General features: G+C 46.1%; 7 protein-coding genes across 7 annotated transcripts; 3 read left to right on the forward strand and 4 right to left on the reverse strand.

The window, feature by feature from the left end:
- Nucleotides 1-71: 71 nt before the first annotated feature.
- On the reverse strand, nucleotides 72-1658 carry ASPWEDRAFT_28679 (uncharacterized protein; the record flags this gene model as incomplete). The annotated part of the gene is made up of 1 exon (XM_040833168.1): nucleotides 72-1658. One exon carries the CDS (start codon nucleotides 1656-1658, stop codon nucleotides 72-74), a length of 1587 nt encoding a protein of 528 aa, XP_040689771.1.
- An 885-nt stretch (nucleotides 1659-2543) lies between these two features.
- Nucleotides 2544-3610, reverse strand: ASPWEDRAFT_184062 (SDR family oxidoreductase). The gene is made up of 4 exons (XM_040832011.1): nucleotides 3282-3610; nucleotides 3127-3234; nucleotides 2923-3079; nucleotides 2544-2872 (listed from the first exon to the last, which is right to left on the reverse strand). Exons 1-4 carry the CDS (start codon nucleotides 3584-3586, stop codon nucleotides 2687-2689), a joined length of 756 nt encoding a protein of 251 aa, XP_040689772.1. The 5' UTR covers nucleotides 3587-3610; the 3' UTR covers nucleotides 2544-2686.
- Nucleotides 3611-3904: 294 nt separating this feature from the next.
- On the forward strand, nucleotides 3905-5322 carry ASPWEDRAFT_111961 (uncharacterized protein; the record flags this gene model as incomplete). The annotated part of the gene is made up of 6 exons (XM_040828287.1): nucleotides 3905-4220; nucleotides 4273-4385; nucleotides 4436-4554; nucleotides 4600-4629; nucleotides 4676-5150; nucleotides 5197-5322. 6 exons carry the CDS (start codon nucleotides 3905-3907, stop codon nucleotides 5320-5322), a joined length of 1179 nt encoding a protein of 392 aa, XP_040689773.1.
- Nucleotides 5323-5364: 42 nt separating this feature from the next.
- On the reverse strand, nucleotides 5365-5797 carry ASPWEDRAFT_535722 (uncharacterized protein). Its single transcript, XM_040837912.1, has one exon. The coding sequence runs from the start codon at nucleotides 5712-5714 to the stop codon at nucleotides 5406-5408; it is 309 nt and encodes a 102-aa protein (XP_040689774.1). The 5' UTR covers nucleotides 5715-5797; the 3' UTR covers nucleotides 5365-5405.
- Nucleotides 5798-6009: 212 nt separating this feature from the next.
- ASPWEDRAFT_28682 (class I SAM-dependent methyltransferase) lies at nucleotides 6010-7026 on the reverse strand (the record flags this gene model as incomplete). Its single annotated transcript, XM_040833169.1, has 5 exons — nucleotides 6010-6259; nucleotides 6393-6477; nucleotides 6527-6777; nucleotides 6830-6937; nucleotides 6983-7026. The coding sequence occupies 5 exons, from the start codon at nucleotides 7024-7026 to the stop codon at nucleotides 6010-6012; spliced, it is 738 nt and encodes a 245-aa protein (XP_040689775.1).
- A 1339-nt stretch (nucleotides 7027-8365) lies between these two features.
- On the forward strand, nucleotides 8366-10204 carry ASPWEDRAFT_156509 (uncharacterized protein; the record flags this gene model as incomplete). Its single annotated transcript, XM_040829708.1, has 7 exons — nucleotides 8366-8742; nucleotides 8792-8998; nucleotides 9044-9176; nucleotides 9224-9298; nucleotides 9342-9886; nucleotides 9935-9988; nucleotides 10039-10204. The coding sequence occupies 7 exons, from the start codon at nucleotides 8366-8368 to the stop codon at nucleotides 10202-10204; spliced, it is 1557 nt and encodes a 518-aa protein (XP_040689776.1).
- A 588-nt stretch (nucleotides 10205-10792) lies between these two features.
- ASPWEDRAFT_41333 (uncharacterized protein) lies at nucleotides 10793-11499 on the forward strand. Its single transcript, XM_040835531.1, has 3 exons — nucleotides 10793-10834; nucleotides 10882-10962; nucleotides 11009-11499. Exons 1-3 carry the CDS (start codon nucleotides 10799-10801, stop codon nucleotides 11279-11281), a joined length of 390 nt encoding a protein of 129 aa, XP_040689777.1. The 5' UTR covers nucleotides 10793-10798; the 3' UTR covers nucleotides 11282-11499.
- The last annotated feature ends 8 nt before the right edge of the window (nucleotides 11500-11507 follow it).

Consider the following 11507-nt stretch of genomic DNA (forward strand, 5'->3'; position numbering starts at 1 on the left):
TACAGCGAATTGGTTGGCCGGTTGGTGAAGGATCTACAGGCATCGCGCAGAAACTAAACAAACAAGGATGATCACCAGTTCTCAGCTGAAGAGACCATCCAATTCTTCCAATCCCTGCGATATTCTGACAACCCAAACCCCGATTCTCCTACTGGCATCGTCCTATCCCGTTCTCCCGTGAAGCTGCAGTCTCCCCCAAGATTCTTGAACGTCCCTTTGACTGTTCCGTTTTCCGATATAAAGAGCGAACCGTTTGCCTTCATGTGTTGACCCGTGTCGATTTCCAAACCTTGCCAATTGAATATAATAGATTGATCAAAGAGGAGATTGTCCACCGACGGAATGAACTGCATTAAGCCTCCCCATGTCCCGATCCTGAATTTCCCCCAGAGCTTATTTCGTTCACGCTGGACGTGGAGATGGATGACACGTTCAGAAGACAGGGTCTGGGGCCAGTTGCTGTCGATGTCTTCGCTGTTCAAATAAAAACGACCCGTCAGTAACTCGAGTAACCTGACGTTCTCAAATTGCGCGGGTGATGGGGGAATGGGATCCTGGGGGTCCGGGGAGAGTGTTCCAGAGCTGCGAGTGCTGTCACTATCGGAATCACGACCTCCCTCATCCTCGTCCTCACTCTCTTCCACAGCCTCGTACTCATACTCGTCATCATCCTCATCGTCCTCGTCCCCATCGTCAAGATATTCCCTGTCCCCATCGTCATCGTCATTCTCATCCTCAGATAGCGTATCAACATCATCTTCTGGACCAACTTCACTTTCATCCTCATCGCTATCGACTCGGATTGCATTCACAGGGGAGGATCCAGGCAAGAGTTCAGACAAGAGCATGTATTCAGTCGAAGGTTCCTTCCTATTGGAATCGTTCCCTCGTAACCTCTCCCACTCCTGGATGTATTCGTCTAGCTGCTGTGGCACGCACGATCTCCGTTCAGCCTGGAATTCAAAGCTATCTCGGAGCCCATTACTGTGAAACATTCCGTCAAAACGGCCATGGATTACGGGTTCATGTCCGATCCAGATATACCCTTTGCCGTGGAAAGGGCTGGATTCATGACCGTTTTCGCCTCGCCAGGTCATATCGTACTTTGCGGGAGAGGCTCTATCCGGGCCTTTGTCGATGAACATGATACCTTGCCAGGGACCCACGAGAAATGCGCCCCAAAGCCGGCTTTCGTCCCAGATGAGCCACACTTTGCCCTGGTATTCGCCACTTGACCGGTGTCTCATTATGTAGGTCCCCTGAATATTCTTAAGTTTGGCGCGTTCATCGTGGGAGACCTTGAGATTGGTTAGGTAGCGGTTGTTTTCGAGAGTAAATTCAGGGCTCTTGGATGATTTGACTTTATCCCGCGAGGTGGAGTTTGACCGCGGAAGATTGGAGCAGTGTCTCCTGGAATAGACTTGATCTGACTTCTTCTTGCCGGAGCGATGGCTCTGATGAGCTGATCGGCGATGCTGGTCTGTGTGCTGGTAGTTGCATGGCCGCATTGGGAGGGAGACAGACTGAAGTACAGCCCTGGACGCTGGAGGAATCTTTTGATTGAACTCGACATCGCCATCTGATTTCATCTTTTTGTTGCGATTGCTGACCGGCTTCCAGTAGTCTGGAATAACTGGATCGGACCTTCGCTTGGGCATTGTGTTTGAAAACTCCCGTTGAAGATGGATATCTAAGAATAACCGAGGCTGACCAAGTAAGCGATGAAGGATTCTTTATGAGAAGGCAGGCCCTGTAGTCTGTATGCAGGAACTGGAAGAATGAATAGGAAAAATAAAGTGAGCTGAGATGTCGAGAAGAACAACTGGAGAGTTGGGTTGGCGGCATTAAATATGCATGAAATGATCAAGTCTCCCACCCCATGGAGTACAGAGTCTGCTCGACATTTGATGGATCATATCATGCTGCATGTTGAATATCCACAGTGCCACAGCCACAGGGATTGAGTTTTCAAAAATCTCATCTTGACGCAATTTTTCCTATCGCGGGAGTTGATGTTGTCTGTATACACGATTGACTCAATTGTGCTTCAAATCAGCTGCTTCCCTTGACATTGCCATTTAAATTGATGGAATTGATATTTGACACTTTGGAGAGCGTTTTTGTGCGTTTTCTTTCTTTTCTTTTTCTCAGTGTTTTGTGTACTCCACACAGAGCGGATTCATCACGACAGGTCATATTCGACAGTTGACTTGATTCCTTGTTGAGAAACAACCCAGAAGACTCTGAAGTTGCGAAAGAATTTACTGCCTACTCACAGGAAACAGCCGAGTTCAGTAATTGTCAGAAACACAATTACTTACTAGCAATTACCCTGATTTATACGTCTTTATAGATCGCAATAACTTGTATCCTCTCTGTCCCACTTTCCTTCCGTTCTGTTGCATCGAGATGTCTTCTGCGCCGTCTTCCGTTGTCTCCTGCACCTCCCTGTATCTCTATCGCGACTTTACGCCGCGTCTCGCGTCTTCTCGCGCATTCTCGTGTTACTCTCGTGTCTTGCGCTTGTTCTTTTTCTTTGAGTTGATACCTAAACGGCTGCCCGCATATGATACGGGTATATTGTCCTTGATTGGATCTATCTATCAACTCTGAAGCCCGAAGCAAATCACTATATACACTCTGTATCAAATGAAATAAAACCCGAGATACCTCAGACAGATGGCCGTCACCAAGGCACCTCGCTGCCATTATACTGATTCAACCCGTCATGTTTCTCCCATCCAGGCACGTGGATATTGAAGAATCTACCATTTTCAGCCGGCGTGGCATTTTGAATTGTTTTGACGACTGCTTCAGCGCCGGTTTCTGGGGTGAGATCTGCTCGCGAGCCGCCTTGGTCGGTTTGGAGCCACTGATGATTGTTAGCTGGGATTCAGTAGAAAGAAGAGAAGTATAGCATACACCCGGACTGACGGCGAAAAAGGTAAATCCCTCATCTGCATATGATTGGGCATATTGCACCGTCAGCATGTTCAACGCTGCTTTGGTGATTTTGTATGCAGGGACAGGCATGAATTTGTAGTTCGAGGCCATGTTGATGGATCCGAGCGTGGTTGATCTACATGATATTAGTGTCTTCGTCATGATGGAGAAGGAATGAAGTACATGTTGGTTACTGTCTTCCGCTGTCCCTTGCGCAGGAGAGGGAGAAATGCCTTTGTCACCAGATGAGTGCTGGCAACATTCGTATTGAAGGTTTCCATCAAATCATCCCTACGAATTTAAGCATGAATTCCAATATAGAATCAGAAACAACATACATCTTCTCAATTCCCCCCCTGGTAGCAGGCATCACACCCACATTGTTAATCAAAACATCTAACCCCCTCCCCTGAAGTCGAATCTCCACCAATTTAACAGCCTCAGCAATACTACGCTCATCCGTGACATCCATAGGCACAAATCCCACCCGATCGGACGACTCCACCAATTCGTTCAGCTTGGCGTTGTCGCGACGGGACGTGGCGAATATACTCCCCACGTCTGATTTGGGGAGACTGGCCAGACGGGTGGCGAGTGCTAGACCTAGGCCTCGTGAGGAGCCGGTGATGAGGTATGTTGCCATTGTAGATGATATTATGGTTGGTTGTTATGTGTAGATAGATGGTGGAGTGGAGGTGGTGATTCATGGTGGAAGTGAGGATATTTGATAAGCAAACACGTGGTCGGGGTTTATTCAGGGGTCAATAACATCATCTACAGATATTCAGACATATTCAGTCACTTTAATATGATAGTTTTAAAGAATAGCTTTACAATGTAATCATGCAATGTAATCATAGGACCCACGATGCCCTCAATGCGGAATATAAATTCCGCCCTTGTCTTTAAGAAATGCTCCCAACCTCCGCGCCATAAACAACCATCTCATTCTAATTCAGTCATGGCACATCTCCTCCAGCCCATCATCCTGGGCGACTGCATCCCCCTCCGCAATCGCATCTGCATGGGCTCAATGACACGCAACCGCTGCGTGGACGATGCCAAACCTACACCCGCCACAGCCCGACACTACGCTGACCGAGCTCGAGATGGAACCGGCCTCATCATTGCAGAGGGGGCGTTTGTCTCTCTACATGGTGCTGAATGGCCTCATGCGCCGGTCATGTTTGACGATAGTCATGCTGGGGCGTGGAAGAAGGTCACTGCTGCTGTGCATGAGCAGGGTGGGAGGATTTTCTTTCAGCCGTGGCATCCTGGTGGGTTACTTAAGTTATGATGTGGGAGATGAAGATAGCTGAGATTGAATAGGTCGGATTCAGCATGAGGACATGCCCATGTTGAAGGAAAGTGGCTATCCTGTGCTGGCTCCATCGACAGTGCCAGCGGCTGGAGGCAAGTTTCGTCTTCTTGAGGGTAAACCGGTAAGATATACAGTTAATAGGAAGAATATATATTGACAATATATAACTAGGGCCATACTGAAAACATCACCGAGATCGGCGATCCAAGTGTGATTGTCGAGCAGTTCAAACAGTCTGTTCTTCTGGCACAGGAGAGTGGCTTTGACGGCATTGAATTGCTATGCCAGGGGTATGCAGACTATATTCCTCGATGATAGTTTACTAACATCTCTAGGGGCTATCTCCTTCACAACTTTCTATGCTCGTAGGTATACCCCATTTACATCTGACAGTTTATTAACGATATACAGCCACGCCAATAAACGAATTGATGAATATGGAGGCACCATCGAAAACCGCTGCCGCTTCCCCCTCCAAGTCCTCGACGCCATCATCTCAGTCTGGGGACCTCGTCGTGTAGGAATCAAAATCTGCCCATCAGACGACTACAATGACTCGGCTGTCTCATACGATGAACTGAGCGAAGTGTATGAGTATCTTATCCGCCAGCTAGTTATTCGTGAACTGGGATATATCGAGCTCTCTCGCCGTGGTAGTATAGACAGAGCACAGGATGACTATTTCAAGACGCCGCCTCGTCTACAGGGAAAGGAGTTACCGGATAACTATGATACAATTGCGCAGTTTGGGCCGTTGGTCAAGTATCCTGGTAGTAAGAGTTTGCTTATGGTTAACCATGAATACACGGTGGATGAGGCGGAGGAGTTGTTGCGAGAGAATAAGGCTGATATGGTGTGTCTTGGTCGGCCGTTTATCTATAATCCTGTGAGTGAATCCGATATGACAAAGACAGTTAACTGATGATGGATAGGATCTGATCACTCGCATCAAGAATGGCCTTCCCTTTGCAGTGAATGATCGAGGTGGAATGGTCAACTATGGACCGTATACAACGCCCGATGAGAATTACAATGACTGGCCAGCTGCATCGGCATAATGCTTATATTTTCTATAGATTAGATACATGTCTGCCCATTATCAAACCCATTTCACACGCCTTCCGCTGCACAATATCTGGGATCATATCCATGAGAGACGGCATTTGCGGATTCCATCCCAGCAACTTTCTCGCCCGAACAGCACGACATCTCGCATTTGTCCCCCATATATAGAGACCAAAACGGTTGACCTGTCTGACCTAGTCATGGCTGGTTCTGTGCACCTCAGGAGACGAAAGCAAGTTCTGCTCATATGCTGCCTTTGCCACTGTTTGCTGGATATCTCCCCAATAGAAAGGACCATTCTCAGCGAAGTAGTACCTTTCCTTTTCCCATGTTGCATTTCCCCATCGATAGAGTATACTGACATGAAAATGTGAGGGGTGGTCATTTTCGAGTATGTTTGATAGGCTTAGAGGGGATGAGACACAATGATATATGGTTCTACTTATTCGACTGATTTAAATGTTATACAAGGTAGCAAAGTACGGTGAGACATGCAGCAAGCTAGTGAAACTGCTTCATTTAAATAAATGGTCTGGACTGCCCCTAGCATATCATGTATATGGATATAAACTCCAAGCCAATCGCCATCCAAGTTCATTTTGGCATTTAGTGCTATTCGGAGTAACGGCAATCAAGAACAGCGTGTGACTGACAGCTATCTCCTCATTACAAAAGCTGTGCTATCTAGAAGCACAACCCCATCCCTTTTTCGCCAAAACAACCATTGGAATCCAATGCAATGCGCCTCCATTCTTGACCTCGCCCAACGCAGAAGCAACCAGTTTCTCGATCTCGCCCATTGCAGGCAATGATATGCCGTGATTATTTCCCTGTGTGGCGTTAAAAGCACCGAGAATACCCAGTAAAGCCGTGGTTGAATACATCGACACAAGGCTCTCTTTCAACATGTCGGTTTGGTAGTGGAGTATGCTAAACCCGTGTTTTCCAAGGTAATCTGGTAGGTTATATAACCATCTTCTACTATTAGCATTATCGATATATGGTATAAGCAGGGGACTCGTACTTGCAATGGATATTGGCTGCCTTTCTGAGACTTTCCTACAGTCGATTCAATTTGGTTGCGGCTTCACCGTGGACGACCTGTCTTCCACCATGGACGTCTTCCCATTGAAGATATCCTCCGGGCTCTGTATGATGTTAGGATTACACCGAAGATGGTATGGCAAGAAAGCATACTCAATAGCTTGTATGCGGCTTCGATCAGTTGGGTTGGATCGTTGCCCTTGATCACACAGCACCACATGCGGAGATGCACGACATCATACCTCCCTGCTAATTTAGACGGGATATCCTCAAGTGCATCCAACACGCCAAAGTGAACATTTGCTGGCAGAGTATGTGCTGGTGGGAATTGGGAATCGGAAATATCAAATCCATCGAGATTGACAGTCTTGGGTAGGTCGTTTTCTATATCAAGTAGCCATACCCTGTGCAATATCAGTATGTTTAATATAGTTCTGTTTTATACATGATTCATACCCAGTGCCTGTCCCGATGTCTGCAATTTTCATGTCATCCTTGATCGGGATATCTGGATGCAAGGCGTATCCTGTTTGGAGTTTCCACAAGAGATGCTGTGCATCAAGTCTGCTGATTGTTAGCTGAGATATAGAAAGTATAAAGATAACCTACCGGACAGACTCAGATAGACGTCGATCAAGCAAATAGCCATCCATTCTGGATACAAAGATGCATAGATGAAGTGAGAAACTCAATTATGTAGATGTCACTTTTCTTGCTTGACGCAATAAACGAAGTCAAGTGTCTAATGGGATACATTCCAGCCCTTGCTTTCAGCCGACAACTTGATATCATTCTAATGCTGCTAACAAGTGATTAGAGAGAAATATGTGCGATGACTGCACTGTGTTACACAGCATTCTGTATGTGGTGGACAATGCATAGCGAGTTGCACCAACTATTGACCATGCCACAGATGACTGGATTCTGCATTACATGCAGTACAATGAGATATTGCATAATGTATGCTTGGATTTCCAGGAATCTGGATTTGCGGTCAGCCATTACTGGATTAGGAAAGAGCCTCACCATTTATATTCTATATACTATCATGTTACTCACTTGTTAACTATAGAATAAAGCAAGTTAATAAAATTCTAATAATAAATCGAACGAATCAAGATAACTGCGTACAATCCAACACCTTCACCTCCACCCAAACACATCCTCCCCCTCATTCGACCTCTGCAGAGAAACATACGTGCATGTCCGATACGTTTCAAACAGACCAAGATGGAAGCTCCCATGCATTTTCTCCTTGTATATATCACCGAGAAGCGGTCTCGTCGCTTTCGTGGCTTCCTCTGCGCGGTAGAATGGGATCTTCGAGAACAAGTGATGGACGACATGGTAGCCGATGATCTCGTGGAAGAAATGTCGACCGAGAAAGCCTGTGCTTCGATCGACGGTTGCGAGAGCCCCTCTAGTGAAGGACCAGCTTTGGGGTCCGTAGTGAGGGATGGAGGGGTGGGTGTGGTGGAGGTAGGTGATTGCAACTGTATCAGGATGAATTAGATGAATCTATAAAAGCGTTGATAGTAGAGTCTTACCAGCCCAGTGATTTACCCATAAATAGGGCATCACATACAGAAGAATCACTCGCAATGCTCCAGTTCTAGACCCGATCAGCCAGTACATAAGACGGTCAGCCCACGATCTGATGACCGATCAAGTACAATGCTTCTTATCATGTTGAATAGTTGTAACTGGATTATGCAAGGAGAAAAGTCACCCTGTTCGGCGCCAATCTTTCCTGATCATACGAACAGCACTTTTCAAGTATAACGATAAGCAGGGCCTTGTTGTACGCCGCTTGTAGTCATCACAGGTACTATTTATTATTCATTATATATGTCGTACGCATGTTATCATCTTATGATATTTCCCCTGTACCTGAAGTTGGCTTGCGGTTGATTGTAATATAAATAATAAGAATTGCCCAAAGCATCCCCGTGAAAACAGCCTGTACGAATGAAATAATTCACACTTGACAATATGGGCTTGGTAGCCGAAATCCCCGCCCAAACCATTTTCTATGGAGGAATTACTCTCCTAGCCTTGGGCCTTGTGATAAACAAGCTCTTTGCCATTCACAGAGCCCTCAAATCTCCACTATCTGGCATCCCCGGACCGTGGTACGCGCCTTACACAACAATACACCTTCGCTACGGCTTTGCCAATGGCACGATCTGGAAGATGGTTGAAAAGAACCATCGTAAGTATGGTAGTATCTTCCGTTTAGGTCCGCGCCAGATTTGGATCGCCGATAAGGAGGCTATGCATCGGATTCTGCAGACGATCGATCTGCCCAAAGCCAGCATGTATGCGGAGATATCGAGAGATAGATTCAGCCCGGGCCTTTTTGGGGAGATGTAGGTTTTATCCGGTGCTGGGCGATTATTGATGCTGATGATATTCGAGTCGACCGGAACCGCATAAGCACCTGAAAAGATTTTTGAATCCTGCATTCACGATAAACTATGTTGACAATCTGAATCCATTCTTTGCGACATCGATCAAAGATTTGATTTCGGGGTATGCTGCCCAGATTGACGCGAAGAAGCATCAAAAAGGGTATCTCTACAAGACGGATCTCATGGATGACCTACATAAACTAGCTCTAGATATGTATGTCGCCATACTCTGAAATGGCTCAGATACTGATGGAAGGAGAATGGGAGAATGCTCATTCGGGCATGGGTTCGGACAAGTCAACCCCGAAAAGAAGATTGATTCTGATCTAGATGAAAATGTGTGGCGGTCTATTCCGCATAATTTCTTCTCGGGAATGACCAAGAGATACCAGGTAGGTCAGCGCTAGATGACTGCAGTTGATATATACTGACTCTTCAGATGGTATACGTCAAACGCTTGTTCCGTAGCCTGGGGCTGGAAATGAAATTCGACTGGCCTTCACAGATGATCACGGTATGTTGATCGAACATCCTCATGACATCCTCTAACCAAACAGGCCATAAAAGCAATCATCGATAAGCGAAAGAATTCAGGAATCGACCGCCCTGATCTTCTCCAACACCTCATCACGGACGGAGAAAAGGCTGATACTAGAGTAAGAATGAACGCTCGAGACGTGACAGATCAAATGTCCGAAGTTCTTCTGGCAGGCTCCGAAACCACATCGAGCACCATCGCCTGCTTATTCCTGGAACTACTTCGAACACCAGCGGCGAAAAAGAAGCTATTAGCATCGCTCCCAGTCCTCAAACCCAACGATCTTATCATTGGTAGCAAAGACATCCGTACTGACCCGAAATTTGAATACCTGGATGCCTGTATCAAGGAAGCCCTTCGTTTGCATCCCATTGCATCGGAGATGGGTCGTCGAACAGGCAAGGAATGGGTGAATTTGATGGGCTATAATCTGCCGCCAGGTACAGTCGTCTCTGCATCATACCGCAACCTGCATCGGAATCCGGAGTTTTGGCCCCAGCCAATGCGATATTGGCCCGAGAGATGGTTGGAAGGGAGTGCAAGAGAGGGCGCACCTGAGCCTGAGTAAGTAATCGGACAGAGCCTTTAGGAATCTGCTGCTGACAATATCAGTGTGCGGGCATACTTTCCTTTCTCTTCTGGGAAGCACGCGTGTATTGGAAAGAAGTACGTATCTTACATACATCTCTTTATGAGAAGATACTAATTGAAAATAGCTTTGCATGGGCTGAAATGCAAATGGTCGTTGCGAACCTCTTCTCAAGATTCGACTTCACCGAGGTTCAAGGCCAGGACATTGATTTCCGACAGTATATCACCATGCAGTTTAGCAAGGGGACTTGGAAGGTTATGCTTACGCCGAGGTATCATGTAACGGCATGAAAGAATATACGTTTATGAATCGTTTTCGTGTTGCGTAGATAAATTCATACCGTATATTCAAGGTGATGGAACTCTGATTCAAAATCCATTTTTTGGTTCATTTACATTTCAGTTTAACAGAATATATAAATGTGTTTGCATAGAGCAACGCAAGTCGTAGCATTTCGATCACTAGGCATCCAATGTTTATCTTGAGCCTTGGCTATGTTTCCTTAAGTACTGTACATACTGCTTTAACTAAGTCAAAGTACTGGTATTGAAACCATCTCGATGACTACAGTATCCTAGAAAGAATGTCATCAATCCTTCAGCCCCGTAGTCGGAGTCTTGACAGAGCCTTGATGGGCTCGGTGCCACTATTAGACAGAAACACTGATCATGACAAATGATGACGAACTTGGACGCCGAGAAATAATCAACCCGCACATCCTGAGCGAAGTAATCGGATATAGAGTTTCTACAAAAGGAATTTTCATCCTTGGCATGATAAATATGTCCTACGTCATGGGGATACCCGAATGGTGGCAAATATATTCACGGCTTCCATGTGGAGGCTTCCGTAACCTCAACATACATACCTTTGCGCATGTCAGAATGGAACCAGAAAAAGATAAGGAATCCAAACCCATGGTGCGCTCACCTCCGTAATGTTGTGTACTGGGCTGATTATTTTTTAGCCATTCTCCGAGGATGAGAAGCGTCTCCGCGCCTACGGAAGGTTACCTCGTCGAGGGGAATTACTTGGACGACATTCCAAAGTACGTTTGAGAAATCTAAGCCTTAGGATATTGAATAACATAAAAGGAACGAACGTACTTCGACTCCGGTGATTACGCGCTTTCCGCAACCGATAAATTAACTGATGTCGGTGCTATTCACACTGGCGCAGCCTATCCTCGACGCGAGAGCATTTCACTTCCCTATGCCGCGGTCCCCAACACTAGTAATGCCGGTAAGGACGCGAACAAGGATTCTTATTTCAGAAGAAGTCTAAGTCCAGAAATGGTGGAAAGTCCCCTTAAACAGCAAACTAATTCCGTCAACGATCAAAAGACACAACCGGATAAAGCAGACTAGGACGCCATGACTATTGGATGCAACTGTTATATCTGACATATCTATGGCACATATAGCGACCGATTCATAGAAAAGTACAAGGGTGTCGGGTTTTACGATTTTGTTCATTTAGGCCAGAGTACATTTGATGGGTGCTTTCCTGCGCAAATGTCTTGACAACAGTTTTGTTGTAGACTCTCATTAGCCTCCATGGAATCTAAGATCAGATGAACAATGCCTTTTAATG

The sequence above is a fragment of the Aspergillus wentii genome, assembly GCF_001890725.1.
Source record: "Aspergillus wentii DTO 134E9 unplaced genomic scaffold ASPWEscaffold_4, whole genome shotgun sequence".
NCBI lineage: Eukaryota > Fungi > Ascomycota > Eurotiomycetes > Eurotiales > Aspergillaceae > Aspergillus > Aspergillus wentii.